Source organism: Zonotrichia albicollis, chromosome 1 (assembly GCF_047830755.1).
Source record: "Zonotrichia albicollis isolate bZonAlb1 chromosome 1, bZonAlb1.hap1, whole genome shotgun sequence".
Taxonomy (NCBI): Eukaryota; Metazoa; Chordata; class Aves; order Passeriformes; family Passerellidae; genus Zonotrichia; species Zonotrichia albicollis.
The window spans coordinates 2,409,864-2,434,802 of record NC_133819.1 but is presented as its reverse complement, the minus strand read 5'-3'; the positions used below and the strand labels follow the sequence as shown (position 1 = coordinate 2,434,802).

The window sequence follows — 24,939 nt, the reverse complement described above, 5'->3', positions numbered from 1 at the left end:
AGAGCTCTCCTGTGTCAATACTATGTTTAACCACCCTAATGCCACTCAATTAATGTTACAGCCACTTTGGAAAGCTCTTTGCAGGTAAACTGCTGGCAAGAGGCCCAAAGGAAAGGAGGACAATTCATCAAAGATCATTTATTGCCAGCAGCTCAGCTGTACTTTGAAATGGGATCCATCCATCAGCACTTGATGGCTGCTCCATGGAGGAGCTCTGCCCAGCTCCAGGGCAGGAGATAAATTTTGGTTTTCCAAGAGTTTGGAGAACTCACATTTGGAGTTAAGAACTGTCCAAGTCCTAACAAGGAGTGCCCATAACTAAATACTGGCAGTAAAATTAACTTTAACTGTACCCACCAGCCTGTGCCAGAGATGTCACCTCTGGCCTGTCACCACCATCAGCTGCAGGGAGAGGCTCAAAAAACTCAGAGCTTATCAAAAAGCTGCCTGGGACACAACTTCTCACTGGATGAGGTTGTCCCAGTGAGGAAATGCTGGGGACTCACAGTGCTTTTATCTGAGATAGGCAAAACGATGGCTGGCTGCAAACTGGAGCCAGAGAAATTCAAATTTGAACTGAAATACAGGATTTTAACAGGCTGGTGTTTATCCATGAGGGAAAAATAAAACACTGAAAGTTCTGAGGGAAGCAGGGGCTTGTGGTGATTTTCATATCAGCTGTATCCCTGAAAGAAATGTGTGCTGGAGAGATCCCGGGGCTGAGGATCTCCAGTGTGGGGATTTTTCAGGCAGAGAGAACAATATTGTCATTGGTTTTGTTCTCTGAGTGATGGGCAGGGGCTACTGCTCCCAAGGTCTGCCAGGGCTTCTTATATTTGGCAAAATGCTGCAAGAAAATTGGTCTCATTTCTTGAACACTGGGAACCAGCAAGAGCCAGAGAGGTAAAACGATGGCTGGCTGCAAACTGGAGCCAGAGAAATTCAAATTAGAATTGAAACACAGGATTTTAACAGGCTGGTGTTTATCCATGAGGGAAAAAAACCCCAAAACACTGAAAGTTCCAAGGGAAGCAGAGAGTTGTGGTGATCCCATATCAGTTGTATCCCTGAAAGAAATGTGTGCTGGAGAGATCCTGGGGCTGAGGATCTCCAGTGTGGGGATTTTTCAGGCAGAGAGAACAATATTGTCATTGGTTTTGTTCTCTGAGTGATGGGCTGGGGTGCATAAAATTGGTCTCATCCTTTGAAAACTGAGAACCAGCAAGAGGCAGCACAGGGAGAATTCAAGCCAGGTCACTCTGGGGAAGTGCATTTCAAAATCCTGAGAAGCCCTGGACGTTGTGCACTCCCCACTGTGACAGGAGCCAGATTGCCCATTTCCATGAGCAGCAGCTGCTCGCAGGTACAGGCTGCCTAAATAAACTGCTTTATAGTGGTTGGGTTCTTTCTTTGGTAAGCATTGGTGGTGCAGAAAAAAGGAGAAAATGTCCATGTGTGTTCTGTGAGATCCCAGTTTCCTCCCTGTGCTTCAGGGGCTGACTCCAAGCCCTTTTCCTGGAGAGAGGTTTGATCTTCACAGCTTCCCTGGGCCAGGGCACAAGGAAGGGCAGCAGATGCCTCTGCTCTGCTCCTGGGAAATAATTATTGATTCACACTCCTGTGTAAGTGAAATCAGAACCTGCAGCGCCAAGTTCCAGCCTGAATTTAGCAGCACAGCTCCCACAGCCCTGCTCCTGCTCAGGCAGCTTTTCCAAGGGATCTGCTCCCTCCTGCAGCTCCTTAAAATCCCCACCAGAGGATTCCTCCCCTCCACAGAGCATCAGCATGGAGCTGAAACCAAAGCTGTGGCTCCTCTCAAGCCAGGATATATTCCTCAAGTTGTCCAGAGATGACTGAGGGTTGCAAGATGCTTTTTCCTCTGATGATACTGGCAGGAAAAATATCACAATAAAGCAATAAAGGAGGGTGGTCCTGCTTGTTGTGAGAGAGCTGGGCTGAGCTCCAGGGCAGTGCAGCAGCCCCATCAGCACAGGGAGGGTTAATTCCCTGCTAACTTCCAGGTGCTGAGTTTATCCCCAGCTCCCTGACTTCCTCCATCAGGGACTCCTAAAACTGTTTGAAAAGAAACATTTCTTGAAGAGGGATATTTCTGAACCTAAACAGGAAAAAAAAAAAAAGACAGGAACAACACATCTGGAGTGACTCCTGCTCTGCTTTTTTCCACTCTGCACAGGGCAGTCAGGATGAAACCCAAAAATCCACTTTGCACTGGTGTATTTAGCCCTGAAATGCAAATTCATGGTGGTGCTGCCTGGGGTTAAAGCCTGACAAACTTTAGGCTCATAAAAAGAGGCTGACAAAGCAAAGGAGAAAAAAAGAAAAGCTTTCAAGACTTTCAAGTGAGAAACAAAGCAGCACTGTACAAACATGCCTGGCTCTCCATTTGCCTGGAATCCCCAAGGCTGCTCTGCACTGGCAGGCTGCATGGCAATGCCTGATTAGCTTGCACTCTGTGTCCTCACTGTGCTGCAGCAGAGAAGGACAGGGCTGCCAGGGTTTGCAGCAGCTCCAAAAGTCCCAGCACTGCTGCAGTGAGGACCTGACTGCATTTTATAACATTTCTTCCCAGGGAGAACAAGATCTGCCTGATGGATGAATGCAGAGACCCAGAAATAGGGAATTCATAACCTGGATGGCAAGTTTTTTATGGAATGAGCTGAATTTAAGGTAGGTTGACTCATTGCAGGGGTAATCTGCACAGCTTTTCAGTGGAAACTCAGAAAACTGCTGCATGTTCAAGCAAAGAGAGAGGTTGGGATGATGAGAGGAGCCCACCCAGAGCTGATTTGCAGACAGTCCCAGGCCAGGCTAATCCTGTGCCTGGGCACTGGAGTGCTACAGAAAGCCTGAGACAGGCAGGTAGCAGTGTGGGATAAAAACAGAGCTTGTTTTGTTCTAAGGAAGGGGGCTGGCCTAACTTTTGTACAGCAAATTCCTTCCTGAGCTGATAAAGGCAGCAGCAGATTGAATATCAAGCCCTGCCAGGGAACACTGTGCTGGAACCTGGAAGGTTTTGTCCCAAATCCCCCTGCAGAATTGCAGCTTCCCAAACTACACCCACCACCCTGCTTGCCAAGCCTCAGAGACAGAAAGTGCTGACACATAAAACCTTCACTTTTTGTATTTCATCTCTGCTTCTCATCCTCTCCTGCAAATGCTGAAGAAGTGACACGATCTGAGGCTGCAAAATGACACTGGTGCCTGGGCTCTGTCCCTGCTCTGCAGCACAAAGGACTGGCAATATCTGGATTAACTCTTTGGTGTGTGGGGCTGAACAGCCTCTGCAAACCCATCCCTCACTTTCTCCATTGTGGCTTGATGCAGTTAAAAATCCTCCCCTTTGGCTGTCACAGTCTCCTTCAGAGCTGCCTTCACACTTTTGTTCTCATCCAGCTGGAAGCCAAGCCTGCAAGGAAACAAAAGGAAAAAAACCTCCCTGTGAGCTGGGGAGCTTCAAAGCAAACTGAGAACAGTCACCTGTGTTGTGGGGACAAAACACTGAAACCCAGAGTCCTGAGAAAGAGCAAAGTGAGCCCTCGCTCCTCCTCTCCCTGAGGGAGAACAGAGCAATCCCAGCAGGGAGGAAGGGAGAACATAACACACCTCCTGCTCAGCTCCTCCAGCTGAGACTCCAGGGGCAGCTCAGACAGGGCTGCAGAGAGCTCCTCTCTGTCACTCACATGCAAGGGGAGGCTGGCCTGGCCTGCAGATTCAATCACAGAATGGAGTTTTAGTGAAACAGCAAATCAGTTTTGGCACCATGCTGAGTCAGTGGCAAAAACCACTGAATTTATTCTCTCAAATAAGGTACTTAAATCACTTAAACAAATATTTAATCTCCTAAATTCTAGGTTATACCCATAACATATCATAAAAATACGACAATTATTTTAATTTCCTAAAATGAAAACATGATGAATTTACATTTCAGGGCTAAATATGTGCCTACATATGTAGGGAGGAAAACAATGAAGAACAAGAGGTTACAAACACCTGAAAAGGGTTAATTTGATGTTAATCTTGTAATTGTGTTTCAGATTATGACAGCTTGTTGCTTCCTGAATGTCTGGGACAAAGTTTGCGCGTGGCACCCATTGAAACAACTTTTGTAAAGCACTTTGATCCTCAGCATAAACAAAATGTAGGTTAAATGTACTTCAAACCAAGGTTCTCACTCAGGAATGCTTTCTTAAATAAAGGTCTGCCCAAAACATGCAGCTCTGGTCATCCCAAAATAATTCATAAAATTTTTTCAGGGTGACAGAGAACATATAATTCAAATTTATAGCTGGGAGTGGAGAAGCAAAAGCTGTGAGCAGTGAATGGCTGCAGTGGAAGGAGGAGCAGAGAAGTGCTCAGGGAGCTCAGAAAGGAGAGCAGGAAGGGAGCAGAGCTATTGCAGAGATGCTGAACTCATCCCAGCCCTGAGGGACTGCAGGGTCATCTCTGCTCTAGACAGAAAGCTGAATCATTATAGTAAATGTAAATAAATGGCTTTCTCTAAAATAATGAATAGCCAGCACTACCTACCTGGAGCCAGGTAATATGAGGGAAGAATTTGTGTGGATCAGCCCTGGATAAATGATAAAAATCAAGAAAGCAGCTAAATGAAGAGAACAACAGGCTGGAGCTGGCTGCAGTCCTAAGTGGGAATCCAGCACCAGGACAGGGAACAGCCAGGCTGGAATTTTGCTCTGTTCCTACTGAACACTGCAATTGCTGGTTTGTGCTTGTGTTGTCGTGTTGGCACATTTCTGTATCCCTCTGCCCAATTCATTTCCCTCATAATATCAAATATCTTCAAATTTGGTATTAAAACACCAAATCCTCCTTGTGTGGAATTATCTGAAAGAACCTGGTTGGAGAGCACTGAACTCTGACAAAAACAAATGAGAAGAAAAGGCTGCATTGTACAGCTAAAAAATGCTTTTGATCTTGAGGCTGTGCTTTACAGGGCTGAGGAAAACCTGCTGTTACCTATGCCTCCTCTGGGATTATTCTTTGATAATTTGGAATTTGGATAAAACAGGGAAAAAAGCACAGAAAATGAAAAGCCTGAATGATTTAAAAACACAACTGGGTTGTTTGCAGATCCTTAGCATCATTATCTACTTCCCTTGAATTGAAGGGACCAGAAACATTAGACTAGCAATTTTAGATCAGCTCTCTACAATTTTGTACTTTCAGAAAGAAAGGAAAATATTATGTTAATTAGCAGGTTCTCTAGTCTCTATTTTGTATTCAAGCTTTTCATTTTTTTTCTTATTTCCTCAACCACTGGCATGAAAGCATTGAGATAACCTCCATGTTCTGCTGAAGAGGTGTACTACAGACTTGGTTCTTGTACAAACTCCAATTTTGACACATCACAAAGCTCTCATCAAAGCAGGAGAGTGAAATAGATTGTTACCTACTCATCTCATGGATTTAGAGAGGATTTCTCCTTATTAGCCTTCCTGCCAATCCTTTTCTACTTTTGCTTTTAGTCCTTAAGCAGAGGAGATTAATGAACTAAATATTTAGTGAGAAGGGATCTGTCACTGGTGAGAACAGCTTCCTCCTCTGGCTATGAAATGCCAGCCAGCAAAGGGGAGTTACTAAAACTTTACTACAGCACAACAAAACTTGACCAAAAAGCACCAGGAGTTGGAGAGTTTGTTTCGCAAAAAGAAGATTTGATAACAGAACACATCAACACTTCACCAGGTTGTGTAAAAGTCTGAGCACTCAGAAACTCAGTTAAATTCTGTACAAAACAGCACCAAAATGCTCCCACACTTCTGGGATCTAAATTTTTCTGCTCTCAGCTAATACAGGTGAGACAACTCTGAGAATCAGTGCTCATAAAAAACCACATGAGAATGAGTCAGAGTGGGCTGGAGCCCCTTCCCAGGACACAGCAAGGAACAAATCCATCTTTTACAGAGAGAAGCAGGTCTGAAGCACATATTCAGTATAAAGGTTCCTCTGAAGGGCTCATCCAAGGTTTCTGATGAGCCCTGTGGTCACCCTAACTCAGCCTGACACCACCCCAACATTTGCCAAATTGAAATTCCCCTCCCTGCTGTTCATCTTCTGGCATTTGAAGTCTTTTTACTTTAGGAAAATACACATAAAAAGGGAAACCACTGGAAAATTTTCCTTAAGAATATGTGCCATTTTATTGGTTTAGACACTTTACAGAATCAGAGTCCTTAAGCAATAAAAGGATCTGATCAGGGAAATAAAAATTTAACATCCACCGTGAATTCTTCTTCTTTAACTACGCCAGGGAGGCTTTCATATTTATAGCAGGAGATTATCACGTTCATGGGATAATAAATTACACCAGATCTAATTACTTCATCACCAGCAATAGTTTTTCATAGGCACTGACAGGCCTTAAATTGGGATATGTCCTTTAATTCTGCTCTTAACCTTCAGCTGAATCCCTCAGGCACGAGTGCAAAGAGCTCTGGGGGCAGCACAGAGCAGGGAAAAGCTTTTCTTTCCTGGAATTATCCCATGGAAACACACTGCAAAAATCCTGGTCCCCCTCAGAGCTGAGGGAAAAGCCTCTCCAGTGGAGAAGGGCCAGGATTTTGCCTCCTGCCTTGCTGCTGGCTCTGAGCAGGTCCCATCACCACGTGCAAGGTCAAGCACTGGGCTGGGTTTGGCAGGTGGAGCCCAAATGTTGTCACTGCCTGTAAAGGCCAGAGGTGAAACAGGGGACGTGGCTGTGGTTGAGTGTGGAAAGGGATTTTCTTTCCTGGAAAAATCCCTTTGCACAGGATTCTTCTCCTGAGAAGCTGAGAAGCCTCAGAGAAAAATGAAAACAATAATTATCTAATTTGCTTCTCCTGTGTTTTGCTGCTTTGGAATGTGTTTGGAGATTGTTTCATTGGTTTCATGTGAATTGTTTTCACTCATTGAAAGCTGTGTTTGGGCTCTGTAAGGGCTCTGTAAGTTTTCATTATTATCTTTTTAGAATTCTGGAAGTATCCTTTCTGTATTCTTTAGTACAGTTTAGTATAGCATTCTAGAATAGAATAGAATAGAATAGAATAGAATAGAATAGAATAGAATAGAATAGAATAGAATAGAATAGAATAGAATAATAAATTAGCATATAATATAATATAATATAATATAATATAATATAATATAATATAATATAATATAATATAATATAATATAATATAATATAATATAATAATAAATTAGCCTTCTGAGAACATGGAATCAGATCCATCATTCCTCCCTGCCATGGGGCACCCTGAAAATAAAATAGCTGAGGGCTCCCCTTTACCTTTCCTGCTCCTCAGGGCAGGCTCCTGGGCAGTTGTGCTGCTCTCTGAATCCACCTGCAGCTTTTCCAGCTGCTGTTCCAGGCTGTCACTCTGCCACTGCTCTTCCTGGAGCTTCTTCTCAGCTTCCAAGACTTTGCTGCTGCTTTCCTCCACCCTGATAGGCAAAAAAATAATGATTTAAAAAAAAAAAAAGAGTTCAGCTCATTTGTGTCATGTCTGTGTCAAATCTGTCTTGGTATTGAATCCTGCTTCTTCCAACAGAAGGGAAAGAACTTTCCATCCATCCACAGGCAGAAATCCCCCTGAAATTGTATCAGGTGACATCTTCTAAATATGGAAAAGAGAATTAGCTAATGAGTACAGTTGGAAACAAGGGGTTTGTTTGCTCAGATCCCTTAATTCTGGCTCCCTGTGTGAATTCACCCTTCAGATGAGCAGGGAAGCTGCAGATTGCTGAGGAGAGATCTTTTATTACAGGAATAATAAACTGAATTTTTCAGCCACTCTGGGAAAGCTTGGAAGGCAAATAGTTTATAAAAACACAGTCTAACATTTGCGTCAGTTATCTGAGAGGAAGAAAAGAAACTTCTGCTTTTAATAAACTTGGCAATTAGGCATGACCATGGATGGGAGAGGGTGGAAAAGAAATTGGTGGTTGCATCACAAAAAAGCAAATTTCCTCTCTTTATCCTGAGTAACATCTCAGAGAATTAACTGCAAAAATCTGATGTGCACCCACAGATGCTGCCAGTGGGGCAGTGACTGACACCAAGTGATTCCAAAGAGTTTAAAGCCAAAAAGAAACACAAATTGACTCACTGGATTGGACTGAAAAAGAGAATTTCCCTCCTGACCCCATGGATGGAAGCTGGTTACTCTCTGAATCAAGAGACTTGATTGGTTTATTTCCCTCCTAGCTGGTATAATTAAAAATAATATTACAACTCTAATAAAATTATATCACTGGTTTAAAAATGTAGCTGCAGGCAAGACTCGACCTCCTGTGGCAGTGAATTCCCAGGCTGGTGATGTGCTTTGAGACATTTTATTCCTCTCAGTGGTTCTGCATTCACTAAATTTTCATTTGACCCTGGTGTTCCTCTGGCATCCACTTTGCACAAAAACTGGAGGAAAAATGGCAAGATCTGTGGGATTTTTTAATGGAATCATCTGCCAACAGGAATAATTTAAATTAAAGTGCTGTAGAAAAATCCCACTTGTAACAATTCCCAGGGCTCTTCTCTTGATTTAAGCATTATCTGTGTTACCTGAACTTTGTTACACCCCAGCAGTGAAGAGGAGGAAAACCTGATTTTTAAAAATATATTCACATTGAAATCTGGCTGGTGCTATATTACCCTGAGGTCTTCCAAGAGTTATTGCACACAGTCCCACAAAATTTATGTTACCTGCTTGATAAATGTGTGATAAGTGTGGAGCTGCTGAATCATCAGTTTATGGCACATTTTACAGGCAGCTGTGCATTTCATTGACTCTGTTTTTCATTATTCCATACTGGTGGTGGCCACACTTCAGTTACCACTCACAGCCCCATCCTCATCTGACTGCACAGCTCTATTAAAGTCACTGGGCTTACAAACATGAAAAAGATTTTTTTTCCCAGCATGTATTTCCAGAATATAGCTTTAAAAGCACCTTTTCCACAGTTCTAAAAGAAAAAAAAGATCTATTCTTTTATTGATTGTGATTAATCATGCAGGATAAAAGTGATACAAGTGAGAATGATGACTGTGGTAAATGAAAGCAAGTAAGCAAACAGTGCTTATTGTATTGACAAGCACACAGACAGGAATATACTTCCAATATTGGAATACAGATTTAGGAATCAAATAATACATAATGGGGAAAAAAATGTAGCTGAAAGGTGTCAAAAAAAATTACTTTGCTTTCTCTTCTCTCCTAAAACATGGTTGGCTTTTATCATCTTACATTGAATTGAATTATAGAAAATAAAATTTAAAAAAAAAAATCACTGCTATGCCTCTGTTAAACCAGAATAAATTCATTTAGAAAAGGATACAATGAAACTTACAAAGAATGTGAAAAGCTTTGGAAGAGAATATTATAACAATAATTGCAGTATTTACTACTGATGAATAATATTGCTGCCTCAATAAAGCCATGCATACATAAATACAGCAATTCTGCTTTTATCTAGGTGCAGCAAGCTGGAAGATGGCTCCATTTTTTTCTGCCCTTTGTTCTAAAAGAATAATAAAAAGAATGAATCATCAAGCCAGGCAGGGAAATTGAGCAGAATAAAATTGAAAAGCCCTTATTTCAGGCAAGGATGGCAGCGTGTGATGCTGTGTGGGGCACGTCCCAGACTCTGCAGTGCTCCCTGATCCCACAGAGGATGCTGCTGGCAGGGAGGATGAGGCTCTACCTTCTCTGCAGCACAGCCAGCAGCTCCAGGAGCTTTTCCCTCTCCTTTTCAGCAGGCTGGCACAGAAGCCTCTGTGTCAGGAGCTCTCCCAGCAGCGTTTCCCAGCTCAGGCTGTCCGTGCCAGCAGACCTGAGGGAAGCACAAGCACAGAGAGTCTGGTTCCCACCTCTGGAATGAAACAAAGGCAGGATTTGAGCACTGTCTCCAACACACTTGTCTGAAGGTGAAGGCAGAATGCAGAGCTCACTACCTCCCCCCAGCACCCATCTCTAGACTGCAATAAACAGAACAGAAATATTTGGCTACAAAGTCACAGGGAGTGTCATTAAAAAGCTGCTTCCAGGATGCTTCCCCTCCCCATGACCCCTGAAAACAAACTTCCAACTCTGATCAATTCTTTATCCCTGACTCTCCTCCCACTGCTACTGCCAAAGTAAAAGGAGATTCTATCTCCCAAGTGCTACACTAAACTATGAAATGCCCTGCTATTGATTTTCTCCCTCTGAAAGGCTTCAGGCAGCACTTGCACAATGGCAGTTCTTGTGGCCAAAATGTGCTGAAAGGAAGGGGCAGTTTTCCCATGCATCCCATTATTGTGTAGTTCATTACTTCTCTGACCTCTCTGCTTTCAGGAAGACCTTCTTTAGAACAAAAAAAAAAGCAGGAGAAATCTTGGTGGTTGGGAGTAAAAATGGAAAAAAAATTGGTGTCAAACAAGCAGTCAATTATAGAATTAAGAGAGAAATCAGATGTTAGAGCTCTGGGACAGCTTCAGGCAGGAGGGATGGAGCAAGAAGCTTTCATTACAGAAACAAGGCAGGCAAGACAAGGATTTCCAGCAGCTTGCAGAGCGTGGCAGAGCACTTTCCTTGCTGCTAATGAGGTTTGTATACCCACCTTGCAGGTGGGATGAGGAAGAAAGGCTCTGTGGCTGCTGACTCCACGAGCACGTGGCCCATTGCAGACACTGTGCTGGGGGGAGGAAAGCTGGGTTAGGGCTTCACACAGGGCAGTGTCCCCAGAATCCCAGCCCTTCCCCAATGCCTGGGTTTTGTGGGGAAGGGCTCCCTCACCCCACACCTTCACCCAGCACTGGCAGAGGCAATCCCACCTCTGTGCAGTTTGATGGTGTTTGCATGCCACAGATTCTCCTAACAAAGCGACCCCTGCTCTGAAATCCAGGGCACAACTTGGATTTCCCAGTGCCCTTTAAAATATATAAAATATTTCACACAGCTTTATGTATTTCACACAGCTTGATGAAACCTGCTTTGTGAAAACCCTCAGGAAGATCTCTCATGCTCACTGTTGTAAGAAGAGGATCCAACTGATAACACTGGAGTATCACTGTCAGCCTGGATGAGTTTTGTGCATAATGATGTGTGCTTGGGACATCCCATTTAGGTGTGTGAGTGTTTTGGGACATCCCATTTCAGTGGGTGCTTGTTTGGGACATCCCATTTAGGTGTATGTGTGTGTTTGGGACATCCCATTTAGATGTGTGTCTGTTTGGGATATCCCATTTCAGTGTGTGTGTGTTTGGGACATCCCATTTAGATGTGTGTGTGTTTGGGACACCAGATTTTGGTGTATATTTGTTTGGGACACCCCATTTAGGCATGTGTTTGTTTGGCACATCCAATTTCAGTGTGTGTGTGTTTGGCACATCCCATTTAGGTGTGTGGTTGTTTGGGACATCCCATTTAGGTGTGTGATTGTTTGGGACATCCCATTTTGGTGTGTGTGTTTGGGACACCAGATTTTGGTGTGTATTTCTTTGCGACATCTTATTTAGGTGTGTGTCTGTTTGGGACATCCCATTTCAGAGTGTGCTTGTTTGGGACATCCCATTTCAGTGTGCTTGTTTGGGACATCCCATTTCAATGTGTGTTTCTTTGGGACATCCCATTTCAGTGGGTGCTTGTTTGGGACATCTCATTTAGATGTGTGTCTGTTTGGGACAGCCAATTGTGGTATATGTTTGTTTGGGACATCTCATTTAGATGTGTGTATGTTTGGGATATCCCATTTCAGTGTGTGTGTGTTTGGGACATCCCATTTAGGTGCTTGTTTGGGACATCCCAATTCAGTGGTTGTTTTCTGGGACATCCCATTTAGGTGTGCGGGTGTTTGGGACATCAGATTTTGTCTGGGACATCCAATTGTGGTATATGTTTGTTTGGGACATCCCATTTTAGTGTATGTGTGTTTGGGACATCCCATTTCAGTGGGTGTTTCTTCAGGACATCCCCTTTCAATGAGTGTTTGTTTGGAACAGTCTATTTAGGTGTGTTTGTCTCGGACATCCCATTTCAGTGTGTGTCTGTTTGGAACACCAAATTTCAAGGTGTATGTGTGTTTGAGACATCCCATTTAGATGTGTGTGTGTTTGGGACACCAGATTTTGGTGTATATTTGTTTGGGACACCCCATTTAGGCATGTGTTTGTTTGGCACATCCCATTTCAGTGTGTGTGTGTTTGGGACATCCCATTTTGGTGTGTGATTGTTTGGGACATCCCATTTTGGTGTGTGCTTGTTTGGGACATCCCATTTTGGTGTGTGCTTGTTTAGGACATCCCATTTCAATGTGTGTTTCTTTGGGACATCCCATTTAGGTGTGTGCTTGTTTAGGACATCCCATTTCAGTGTGTGTCTGTTTGGGACATCCCATTTAGGTGCTTGTTTGGGACATCCCAATTCAGTGGTTGTTTTCTGGGACATCCCATTTAGATGTGTGTGTGTTTGGGACACCAGATTTTGGTGTATATTTGTTTGGGACACCCCATTTAGGCATGTGTTTGTTTGGCACATCCCATTTCAGTGTGTGTGTGTTTGGGACATCCCATTTAGGTGTGTGATTGTTTGGGACATCCCATTTAGGTGTGTGGTTGTTTGGCACATCCCATTTGGATGTGTGTTTGTTTGGGACATCCCATTTCAGTGTGTTTGTTTGGAACATCCCATTTCAGAGTGTGCTTGTTTGGGACATCCCATTTCAATGTGTGTTTCTTTGGGACATCCCATTTAAGTGTGTGTTTGTTTGGGACACCCCATTTCAGGAGGTTTGGTCTGGGACACCACATTTCAGTGTGTGTTCATTTCCTCAACACAAATTCAGCTGCCCAAAGCCAAGTCCCTGCAGACTTACCCCACATTACCTTGCTTTAGCTGTAGCTAACAAGAGGATAAAGCTTCAGAATTGTGGAAATGACAGATGTGCCTTCTGGGCTAGGAGTGGTTAATCCTAAAATCAAGTTAAGGTTCATACTGACAGCCTTGGCTCAGTCTAAAAATGCAGATTTTCACTCTGCCATTTCCAAAAGGTTTAGCATCTGTTCATAGTGTTTTCCATTTCACCTTTTCTGATAGGAAAAGATGATTCACTACAGTTCAACAGAATTGAGAGTTGATCAGCATATTAAAGTTAATGGAAGGAAGGAGCCTTGCTGACCAAGTTATTAACAGCTCTCAGAGTTTTTCAGGATCATTCACTGCCCACCTGACATGTCAGCTCTTTCCTTGGCCCTGTACAAAAGCAATAATTTATGCATTGCACTTAGTGCTTTCCACAAAGCCATTACCCAGCTTTGGTTCCTGCTTACCATCAGCAGACATGTGAGGTAAAAAAAAAGGGGATAAAATATAGATCTGCTCCAGGAGAGCACAACAACTTCTGCAGAGTTAGAAGGGGGAGAATTAACACAGCCAGAAGGGTGCAGAAACTTTCAAATTAAAGATGTTTTAACTCTAACTCAAAACTACAGATTTCTTCTTAAATTTTATAGTAATGCTCTGCTTAGGGATACTCAGCTGATTTTAAAGCCAAATTGGGTGTCTAAAGTAATGAGGTAGGAAATGACACAGAAGAGATCAGTTGTAACTTTATCTTGATGAAAAATTTTCCTCATCCCCATCAGACCAGTCTCAAATCCTCACTATCAATTAGACCATGAACTCTTTAGCAACAATTTAACAGGAAAGGATATAACTTGCTGTGGTACCACGGTCCCTTTGCACAGCCAGAGTGACCCAGAGTCACATCAGTGTAAACACAAATCAGATTTATTGCTGCACTAAGATTAGTGTAATTTACACAGTCCTCAGTGAGGCTTTAAAGAGGGTGTTTGGTAAGAACAAATGATGTGGTGTGTTTTCAACATTTCTGCATGTAAATCCTTCTCAAAGAGCATTTATTGATTTAAATAATGCACCAGTGATTTAGTGCTTACCTAAAATGGCACTTTGCCTTCACTGCCCACCCTGCTCAAAGAAATCTGCTCCTTAGAAGCCTCGTGTCTCATAAGGGAACAGATTCCCAGGCACTTAAGCTGACCACATAAACATTAGCTGAGCTGCAGGAGGAGAAATAGCTGCACCACCACCATGCCAAATCTAGTCATGTCTGCAAGTCTGCACATCCTTCTCAGTTCCAGAGCAAAAGTCCAAGAGATAATGTGATTAGAGATTCCCATATATTGCAAACAGGCTGTTGGCACAAAGCACTTGTGGTTTGATGAAACTGCCTGGGAAAACCAAGCTCCTGGATTACTCAAACAATTTGAAATATTGACTTTCTGATCTTCTTACCGGGCAGATTCTGTCCTTGCAGCCTCAGGTGATGCTGAGTGCTCAGAGTGTGGTGGATGAGCAGCTCCTGACTTGTCCTGTGGATGGGCAGAATTCTCCTGTTAATGGTGGAGCAGTTATAAAAGCAATTACATAGTTCAGAGGAAAACAGCAGCACCAATGCCAAAGCAGCAGCTTTTGATTATTGCTACAAGCAAGCCAGATCTTTTGATTTACAGGGCCTCCTCAGAAGCTCTGCTTTAATTCCCATCCATTGCAGGATGAAAACAAAGCAGAAGTCAGTAAAAAGGGCAGTTTCATATGAAATCAGAGTGCATTAATAAGCCAACTGTGCTGGCAGTGATGCTGCTGCACTGTGGGCTGTGTCCCTAACCCAGGTTTCATCCTAGGTTCAATTTTCCAGCTCCCATTCCTGATTTGGGAGATTCACAACCTCACCATAACCCCAGAAGGGTTTTGGATCAATGAGAATGGGATGCCTAAATATTGTTCACAAATCCTGCCTGTGAGACAGCAGCAGCTGCTGATGCTGGTGTGACACATTTTTGTTTGCTTCCTGCTTCCAGCATCCAAGGGTGCTGGGCACTGAGGAGTCCCCAGTGCAGCCCCAAGTCCTGCTGTCAGTCAGTGACAGTCCTGACATGGCCCACGTGTGGCTGTGATTGGTATTTCTGTGTTTGCTGCTGCTGAAACTGCCTCCAGTTATGCACAAAGGAACTGAGGAGTTACAAAAGAGAATTCCTGCTTTATCACTCCATCAGCAGGACAGGGATCCCTGTCTGGAGGCAGCAACCATCTCAGATAACAAGGGACAAGGAAGTGGAAGAGCAGATCTGACTACCAAGTGTGCTCCTCTAATTAATTTGTTTGCCTACCTGATGTGTGAGCTGCCCAATCTCCTCCTCCAGAGTTTTAACCTTTGCTTCTCTGTCAGCCACCAGCTGCCTGAGCTCATCTATCAGGGTGCTTTGTCTCTGAATCTCAGGCTCCATCATCTCCTTGTTCTCACCCTTCTTCTGGCTCAGGCCCTTTAAGATCTCCTGCATTTGCTTCTGCTGGCTCTGGTAAAAATAGAAGCAGGTGAGATCTTTATTTTGTACAAAATGATTATTTTAAACCCCCCCAAGACAAATATCCATTTAGGAATGGCAGGGCAAGCCCCTGCCCTACCAAGCCCATTCCTTGGTGGGATCACGCTGGTGTCACTGGTGCCACTTTGGCAATTTGATTTGTTATGTTGACCTGAGCAATGGTCAGATTCAATTTGCTGCCAGCTCTGCTGCTCAGTGTAGCAGAAAACAGAACAAGAAAGGCTGGCCTTTGATAAAGAAGTGACTTTTTTTCCATAAACTGAATGACTTTTTTTCCATAAACTGAATGAAACTCAAGATTTCAATGTGCTTTCTGTGGAGTTAGAAGATGATCAGATCCTGTGATAGTGATATTAAAAGCTGAGGGTACTGTGGGGTGACAGATATGAGGCCAGGCTGCTTCACCAGTAGTTTTGGAGGTTTTTTTTTCCACACTGACAAATCTAATACCTGTCAGGCAGTTTGTTCTGCCAGGCCAACAACCTGCAAGTAAAGTGCTTTTGTGAGAGAAGGGATAAAAGAGATTTCCCATCCCTTCCCTAATAAACTTGCATCTTTCTGTATTAATTTTAGTGGGAACACTCAGAAAAAGTGACAAATGTTCTTTGGCACCCCTAATCTTCTGGTCAGCACCCACAGGGCCTGGTGGGAGAAGGGTGAATGGCAGCTGAGCTAAAACCTACCCAGAGCAGCAGGGAAATCTGAGTGGTTTGAAACCAGTGAGGAGATGGATCAGGAAACACAGAATTAATCCTGCTAGGAGTTGGTGCATACATTTATTTTTATATCTAATTTGCTATTTTAATTGAGGAAGGCTGTTTAAAACCATGGCAGGATCATGACAGGAGCCATTTATTTATTTCTCTGCATCTTTGAGCCTTTGTTAAAATTCTTGGTTTAGAAGAGGCCAAATCCTCTCAGCTCCTGCATGTGAGTGTGCACATGGTTTAGTGCTCATGGCTCAGTTTGTGTGTTGTGGGCTGTGTAACAAAATAAAACAAAATAAATCGAAGTTTTGTTACAAATTAAAAAAAAATCCTGCAGGACTGCAGGAATTCTAAGGAAAAAAAATCTACCAGTGGAGCTGAAAGCAGAATAAAGAACACAGGCCTTGGGTCAGGACTGAAGCCCTTCCTCTACCTACTTCAATCCTTCTGCAAAATGTTTCTGCCAGTCAGTCCCTGCAGCTCAGGGCCACTTGGCTGTCACTGTCACACCTGGTGCTGTCTCACAGCCCTTACAGGACCTCATCCAAAATGCAGGAGGGCTTCAGCTGACAGCAAAACCTCTGGCTGTCACACTTGGATCCATCAGGCTCCTGTGCACCCTGAGGCTGAGTGTGCCACCAAAGGACATCCTGTTTTATCACCTATAGGACCCACACAGACTGTACCAGCAAGGCATCTATGAGCTCATCATCGTGTTTCCCTTTCTCCAGCAAGGTTCCAATCTGCCCCTTCAGCATCTTCACTTCTCCACACAGCACTTGGTTCCTGGCTCTTGTGGCATCAAGTTTTTTTTTCAGTTCTTCATGGTTTTTTTGGAGAGTGTTGTGTTGCTCAGAGAGTTTCTGCAGTGATGTAAAAGGAAATGGAAGTTATAACTTATCACCAAGCCCCAGGTGCTGTGGTGAGCAAAAACAATCACACATTACCTGGTAGAATCTAAAAAATGGCACTGGAATGCTGTATTATTCCTAAGGAAATAGAAATTATAAATGCTACTGGCTGCCTGCTTGCCAGCATCCAAAAAGGATCAGTCTGCTCAGGAATCTAGGTGGTCTGGAGAGGTTCTTCATTATTTTGGATTCTGGTTCTCCATTATTCTGGATTCTGATTCTCCACCATTCTGCTCAAATGGAGCAGCCCAGAGCCCTACAGCTCCAGGAGTGTGAGGGGATGTGTTTGGGATGAAGAATGCACTCCTGGCCAAGGGCTGACAGGGCTGCTCAGGAGTTTGGGTGCAGCTGTAGCACAGCTTGGCTGTGAAGGGGGGCAGAGCTTCCTCCAGCAGACCAATGATTTTATGAAATGGTTTTAGGCAGGGTGGAACACACCCTGAAGGCAGGACAAGCCCTTACACACTGCTCCACACCCAAACAGAACTCTGTCAGCTCACAGCATTCTACCTCCAAAGATTCCTTCTTCTCTTTTTCCAAGCTGCGAATCTTCAGCAAGTTCTTCTCTTGGACTGACAATTTCCTTGAATCAGGAAATGCCAGCAACCCCTCATCCATCTCCAGCAGGGAAGTTCTGATCTTCTGCTGATTCAGTTTGTGCTCCAGCTCGTGAACCTATGGCACAATAATGACAACTCAGCCAGGGGCACAGGGCAAAGAGGACACAGCCAAAGGCAGCTCAGATAATTTCTTGATATTTTCATGTCTAGCAGTGTCTGGTCTTTTATATTGAAATTTAGCTGCTACTAAACATGCAGATTTTAGGGCATCAGTGCAGGATGGAGATCTGGGACACATGGGAGGTTTGTGGAGCCACATTTGGAGGCCAGACAGGCACTCCAGAGCACTGGAACTGCTGCTGTGTGAATCCAAGGGAACTTTTGGTGATTCAGTTTGTGCTCCAGCTCATGAACCTATGGCACAACTCAGCCAGAGCTTTACCAGGGGTACAAAGAGGACACAGCCAAGGGCAGCTCAGATTATTTCTTGATATTTTCATGGTTAACTAACACTAGCAGTGGCTGGTCTTTTATACTGAAATTTAGCTGCTAATAAACATGAAGATTTTAGGGCATCAGTGCAGGATGCAGATCTGGGACACATGGGAGGTTTGTGGAGCCACATTTGGAGGCCAGACAGGCACTCCAGAGTACTGGAACTGCTGCTGTGTGAATCCAAGGGTACTTCTGGTAATTCAGTTTGTGCTCCAGCTCATGAACCTATGGCACAATAATGACAACTCAGGACACAGCCAAAGGCAGCTCAGATTGTTTCTTGATATTTTCATGTCTAGCAGTGTCTGGTCTCTCAAACTGAAATTTAGCTGCTAATAAACATGCAGATTTTAGGGCATCAGTGCAGGATGGAGATCTGGGACACATGGGAGGTTTGTGCCTTTGTGGAGTCATATTTTGGAGGCCAGACAGGCACTCCAGAGCACTGGAATTGCTGCTGTGTGAATCCAAGGGAACTCAGCTCTCAACTGCTCACTGCAGGCTGCTTTTGTAGCCAGTGGAAAGAACTGGGCACTTCCACAGCTCAGTTCCTCTGTCCTGCTTTGGAGGAACCTGCCTCACTTTTGATCCAGGGACTGGATTTACAAGATCCTCACTGACTACAGAAGGGGCCTGGATCAGAAAGAAATCTGCACATTAGAGCAGGGAACAGCAAGAACAGTGGTCAGATGAACCCCAGGCAGAGATAAAACAGGGGGAAATGCAAAAAATCATAGTTTGATGGCATATAATTGAACAGCAGGAAAATAGAAAAATTACAAATCAAATTGCCGGAGAGAAGTTTTATTTAGATGCAGATAAAACTGCCACCCTGCCTCCAGCTGACATTTCAGCTAAACTCTGCCCTTCAGAAGACTCAAGAGTTAAAAGATTTCACTGAAGCTCCTGAGGGAACAACTTGAAAACCTGATCTGGCCTCAATTCCTCCCATCTGACTGCAAGCACTGAACAAAGGTGTCTCAGTCAGAGCACAGACACTGACAGGGCTCCTTCTGTTCTCAGTGGAGAGAGGCACCTTCAAAACACCCTGGGACCTGAACTGGGCTGCCACAGCTCTTCAAGGTCACTGAACTCCCTCCTTTGACACAGATGTGAAAGATTCCCAGCTGAAACAGCAAAGCTTGCAGGGCTGCAGAGTCATTAACAGGGTGTGCACACAGCAGCAGAGAGATGTGAAGAATTAATGAAGAACTAACAGCACTTTTACCTTAATTTGAGGTGATATCTGTACTTGGAAAGAGAATTCCAGCTGAAATAGCCCCATGCAGGGCTGGAACTCACCTTGCCTTGGAGAAGGACAATTTGCTGAGCTCGCCCACGCCAGCTGCCAGAATTGGTCAAGAGATTTTGGATATTCACATCTTCCCCAACTTCTTTGGCTAAAATCTGGGAAAAGGGATTGACATCAACAATAGGGCTTAAAGGGATGTGTTGGGGAGAGGGAAGGAAAAGCAGCTCTCTCTAAAAGGGAGCACAAGCAGTTTTCAATATACACAATTATTTTTGATAGGATGAATATTTAACCATAATTAAGCAGGAGCAGAGCAGAGGTATTGTCCTCACACACACCAGGAATTGAACCAATCTCCCTTGCAAAATTCTGACACGCTAAACTTAGTATGAAGAGCATTTAAATTATTTATAAAAAGGTCAGCAGAGTTCTATTTTTAGGACCATATTCTCAACTCTGATCTGCATTGCAGGTCTCCTACACAAAGTAGGGAAACCAAAGAGAATCAGAGCACATAATAACACTTAAATCCACCATGAATCAGAGGAAAAGGTTATTCTGGATGGCATTCCAACAAACTCTTTAAGCACATGCTTTAGTTCAAACAAGACCTTTAATCCCATTGATTCCCATGGCACTGGAGCCTACATTAAAAGTAAATACATAATTAAATGTATGGGAAAGGAGGAATGAACCTGGATGTATGTCACAAACACTTCTGCTGATCTGGGACTTTAAAACTCAGAAGGATTTGTGTCCAGTGGACAGAGGGAGGCAAAACATGAGATCCCTGTGTGCAGGAGCACAATTTCATTCCAACCCCTACCCTTGTGTGTTCATCACCTCCCTGCTCCATAGAACAGCTCATGGGGGCCAACCAAGGGTCAAAAACCTCCCAATTTCCCACAACTGAACCTCCTGCAGGGGTCCCACCCCAGAGTGCTGCCTGCAGTGGTACCTTCTGGGTCAGCTTCAGTTCCTGTTTCAAATTCTGGAGCTGGTTCCGATATTCTGTCACTTTTACGTTGGCTGTGCTCAATTTTTCCTGCAGTGCTCTCACCTCTGGATTTTCAGCCTTGGAGGAAAGGAATGTACTTGGTGAGAACAGAACCCTCAGGGGAAAAACTGAAGGGATTAACATCCATGGATCCATCAGGATCACTAAATTATTATTTTCAGACATAATTTTTGGGGCATAGAGGGAGTACAGGGGAATTTGGTCCCAAAAGTGGTGACAGGGACCTTGTTCTACAAAGCTGTTGATTTCCTCATTTCAACTACAATTCCTACCAAGTTTCCTTCCAGCTTTTTCAGAGCTGACTCCTTGATTCCTGCAGCATCACCACCAAGGGAATGGATTTTTTCTGCAGCTGCCTGTAGCTGGAAAAGAACCCCATTGTTAGTGCAGAATGGATGTACAGAACAGCATCACTCCATGAAGTATTAATCAGCAAAAAGGTATAACTTCCATGTTTATGTACTCTAAAAAAATCAAAAAAATCTTAATTTTCCCTTGTTGTATAACACTGCTTTTTGTCAGTATTAAAGCTTTTTTTTTTTTTTTTTTTTTTTTTTTCTCTGAAATGCTTCCCAAAAGAATCATGTTGTATTTTACTCTGGAAAACTTCAGAAGATGTCTCTGATTTGCTGAGATGGGATCAAATTTCAAGTATGGAGACTTCTGTGGCATATCACCAAAAGTACTCAAATTAATATTTATATACATAAATCAAAATCCTGTCCAGCCCAGAATATTTCATAAAAAGCAAATAGTACTCAATGGAGAAATATAAAAGGAGAAATCCACCTGACACCAGGTAACTGAGATTTAATGGTGTTAAGGCTCTTTTTAGAACCTCCCTTTTTAGCTGGGAACTCTAAGGCAGCATTTTTTAAGTGCTTTAAATAACTTAATTTATTATTTAAATTATTTATTATTTAAGAATAAAGACACTGTCTCCTCTTGCTTGCCACAGCAAAGGAAAACAGACACACAACCCTCCTGCTCTGAATCATGCCCTGTGCTGCTGTTGCAAAGATTTCTAAATGGATGAGAGTGCAGGAATTTGGGGCTGGACAGGCCAGGAAGTGTTGCTTTAAAAGTTTGGGACTTCATTCTTTGAGGTGGGTGGAAAATCTTGATTATTTGCCTGAATTAAAGAAGGCTCTGAGGAAGAGCTCCTTCATTAAAAAGGGACATCTGGGGAAAAACTCACTCAGGGCCAGCTCTAATTTCACCCGTTTTCATGGGTTAGGGCCACTCTCTCTATGCAGTTCAGAGAGTTTTGGATGAACTGATAATGAGGGATTTCAGCTGGAGCTGGCAGCTGCTGGCTCCAGCTCTGAGGAAATTTTCTGCAAACATCCCTTTGCTTACATAGCCCACCCTCTGCCAAGGGATTGTTCAGTGGCCACACCTTCCATTCTGTTTAGGGGAAAATAATTATGGTAAAATACTTATGATTTACAGATTCTTCAGTGTTCAGGCAAGGAAAGAGCTAAAAATAGGTAAATTAACAGTGTTTTCTATCCATCACTCTACATTTTTGTTAGATACCTCCCAGTGTCAAACATTGCTTTCATTTTACACATCATTTACATCTTTATTTTCTTCCTGAAATGTCTGTGCTCCTTTCTTTTTGGGCCAAAATCTGAGAATATTTAATGTTTCTGTTTGAATAACGGTCATTCCACTTCTGCAGTAAGGGAGAGGAACCAAGTTGATTTTTCCTTAAATTATTCATGAATTTCTCCACTACTTGTGTGATTTTATAGGTCCCAAGCTACACCTGATACTTGTTTGCCAACCTGCCAACTGTTTGACAAGACCCCTGTGACCAGAACACTGTGGATTTATGCAGGAGTTCTCCAAAATTTAATTTTATCTACGACTTCTTGATCTTTCAGGTAGCTGGGGTGCACTTCAGGTAGATGCATGACTCATGATAATAAGTGATGGTGAAAGGCTGAGTCAAAATGCAGCTGTCAGCATTATTGATTTATTTAACTGGTGTCTTCTAAGAAAGCAAAGTTCAGGAAAAAAATAAAAATAATAATAAAAAAATCACCAATACTGTGTAAGGAAGAGGAGCAGTAGCTAAAGGACAAAGCAAATATTGACATCAGGACATCTCATTTTCAATTCAGCAGCCACCTGAGCAAAATTACTTCTGTGAAAGGTTGGCAAAAAGTCACAGTAAAATAGAAAATTTAATCTGCCTGAGTGAAGATTTGCTGTCTTATATGATATAGCTTGGTGTTGTCTCAGCTCTGTAAGTACTTATTCCAGAAAACAGCTTTCATTACAGGCATAACAAAAGCTTAGAAGAAAAAAGAACTAATTAGTGACTGGTCTTAACGAGGTGGGACTGTAAGACATAAAGGTGTGGAAGTTCCTCCTCACAAAAAATAAAGAGAAATAGCATTGACAAATGGGTAGAAATGTCTCTGTGCTTCTACAAATGAACATTCCTAATTGCTGTTTAATAAATCCTTGGCTCATTAGAACTGCACAGGTGAAATCTGATTCCTCTGCAGAGGTGAAACAGCTGAGGGAACATCATGGACAAAAATGACCACAGCCTCAAGCAAACACAGGTTTAAGTGCAAATTCAACATAGGAACATGAACCAAACCTATTTTCTATCCCAGAGGCTGGATTTCCATGTTTTATCATGCAAAAAGAAGAAGAAAAATGCCTCACTTCTCTCTCCAGCTCCTTGACTCTGTGGTTCAGCTGCTTCACTCTGGCTCTCTCACTCTCAAACTCAGCAGTCACCTCCCGGTTCTTTTTGGCCAGCTCCACTATTTTGGTGGCAGCCACGTCTCCAGCTAAGCCAGACACCCCTGAAAGGACACATCAAAGCAGAGGGCACATCTCACAGGCAGGATTCAGATTCAGAACAGAGCAGGCTTTTGTTCTCTGTCACAATGAACCTGCATTGTCCCATCCCTTCCTCTCTGAGCTGTGCCAGGCACTCAGTGAACAAGTGAGGGAAGAGATGTCAGAGGTGCCAGCTGGATGGGTTGGTCCTTTGGTTCAGCAGCACATCACAGCCACATTTCACACTGTGGCAATGTTTATATACATAAATCCAAATCATGTCCAGCCCAGAATAGTTCATAAAAAACAAATAGTACTCAATAGAGAAATATAAAAGGAGAAATTTACCTGACACCCTAGAATGGAGATTTAATGGAGCCACATTTTTACCTAGAGAGGGCAGTGGTGGGAAGGACAGCTGGGAACAGGATTTTTTGGCATTATGACAGAAAAAGGCAACACTCAGCTTTGCCTGGTTGTTTACTACAGGAGGAGCTGCTGGAACAGAGGTGTGAACGTTTCTAGACATCAGTTCTCAAAGGTCAGGCACAATATTACAGCTGGGTGCTGGACAAGGTCCAGGAAATTTCATTGTGCCTATTTATAACTCCCTTGGGATTACACAGGGAGCTTTACTGCATCACTCTTGGAATTGCTCTTTTAATTAGCCAGTCAGTGGCTCCCTCATCAGGGAGGGTTTGATGAGTGCCACAAACAGAGCAAACCCCAGGCCTGGCTCTTGGGTTAACACCACACAGGTGAAGCAAAGCTCTGGTACAAGTGCAAAATCAATGTCATGGCAAACAATGTCCACAGAAACCTCCAGCTCAGCGAGGAACATGAGCCTGCAACAACAAACCCTTGGTGGGGGTGTGCAGACTGAACCTGGCTGCTGTCATTGCTCTTAACTCTTTCATCCTTACAGGAATCACTTTTCTCTGATATTCATGGACTGGGTGGGGTGAGAGGTGAGAGATCACTCCCAACTGAATGCTGAGGCCCATAAAGCCCCAGGGACATTAATGGGGCCACACAGAATAAAACAGGGAACAGAATTTGTTCCTATGCCACTGTTTAAAAACCTTGTAAATAACACAATTTATTGTTTTAAATGAATTTATTTTAAAAGCAATTTAAATCAATTCATTATTTTCAAAAGCACTGCTCTCACTCCTTTGTGTGATTTGTGTTACCCCTCTCACCTTAGAGCTACTTTTACCTCAGTTTTCAGGATAAATAATGGCTGCTGAGAATCACAGTAAATACTAAATTAACCAAAGCTAGGTTGCTGCTTCCATGTTAAATTGCTGGTCTTCAAATGCATTGCACTGACCCAAGGTTTTTTATTCCCAAGCAATGTGGGGATTGCCACAATAGAGAGAGGAAAACAGAGGCAAGGGATTGGCATCAGCCAGAGAAGCTGCAACAGCACATCTGCCTCCTGCTCCTGACCAGGCAGGGATTGTCACCTCTCCTAAACACAAACTACAGCTGCTTTTCAAGGATTAAGGTGGAATTTAATGTTATTTAGTTCTCCTCGTTGCTGGTTTCCCCTTCTCTTCAAGCCTGGTCATCGCTGCTGTCCTGACCAACAGTGGCACCCAGTGGAGGAGGTGCAGCCTGCACAGTTCAGTTGTCAAAAAACACCAAAATCGCTTTAGAAGCTGAATTTTGCGTTCATGCAGCATCCTGCCTGTGCCCTGTGCAGGCAGAAAAAATGAGCCTGAATAAGAAATTTAACCCTACAGAGCAGAGAAATCTGCAGCACAGCTCTTTGACACTAACAGCAAGTTT

General features: G+C 43.3%; 1 protein-coding gene and 1 long non-coding RNA gene across 12 annotated transcripts in view; one reads left to right on the top strand and one right to left on the bottom strand.

Moving 5' to 3' along the window:
* Nucleotides 1–123: 123 nt before the first annotated feature.
* CCDC13 (coiled-coil domain containing 13) overlaps nt 124–24,939 on the bottom strand; it is a 33,736-nt gene continuing 8,920 nt past the window's right edge. For 3 of the 10 annotated variants that reach the window (XR_012580369.1, XR_012580374.1, XR_012580416.1), the window contains 13 exons: nt 23,026–23,168; nt 20,613–20,702; nt 20,281–20,397; nt 19,373–19,477; nt 17,526–17,690; nt 16,791–16,967; nt 15,182–15,367; nt 14,307–14,383; nt 10,615–10,689; nt 9,718–9,885; nt 7,310–7,464; nt 4,552–6,818; nt 3,625–3,724 (listed from right to left, as the gene is read on the bottom strand). Coding sequence is in view for 3 of the 10 variants with exons in the window: in XM_074540996.1 (XP_074397097.1) it covers nt 3,346–3,427; nt 3,625–3,724; nt 7,310–7,464; nt 9,718–9,885; nt 10,615–10,689; nt 14,307–14,383; nt 15,182–15,367; nt 16,791–16,967; nt 17,526–17,690; nt 19,373–19,477; nt 20,281–20,397; nt 20,613–20,702; nt 23,026–23,168 (1,640 nt within the window). In the remaining 7 variants the exon portion in view is untranslated. Of the gene's footprint in view, nt 3,428–3,624; nt 3,725–4,551; nt 6,819–7,309; nt 7,465–9,717; nt 9,886–10,614; nt 10,690–14,306; nt 14,384–15,181; nt 15,368–16,790; nt 16,968–17,525; nt 17,691–19,372; nt 19,478–20,280; nt 20,398–20,612; nt 20,703–23,025; nt 23,169–24,939 lie in introns of those variants that run through there. The other 7 variants (XM_074540996.1, XM_074541066.1, XR_012580380.1 and 4 more) reach the window with 7 other exon arrangements.
* On the top strand, nt 2,479–24,773 carry LOC113459827 (uncharacterized). Of its 2 annotated transcripts, XR_012580458.1 has the most exons (5): nt 2,479–2,688; nt 20,660–20,780; nt 20,920–21,139; nt 21,299–21,446; nt 22,098–24,773. It is a non-coding gene; the product is annotated as an uncharacterized LOC113459827 (long non-coding RNA). The 2 variants fall into 2 exon arrangements; XR_003381390.2 differs by lacking the exon at nt 20,920–21,139.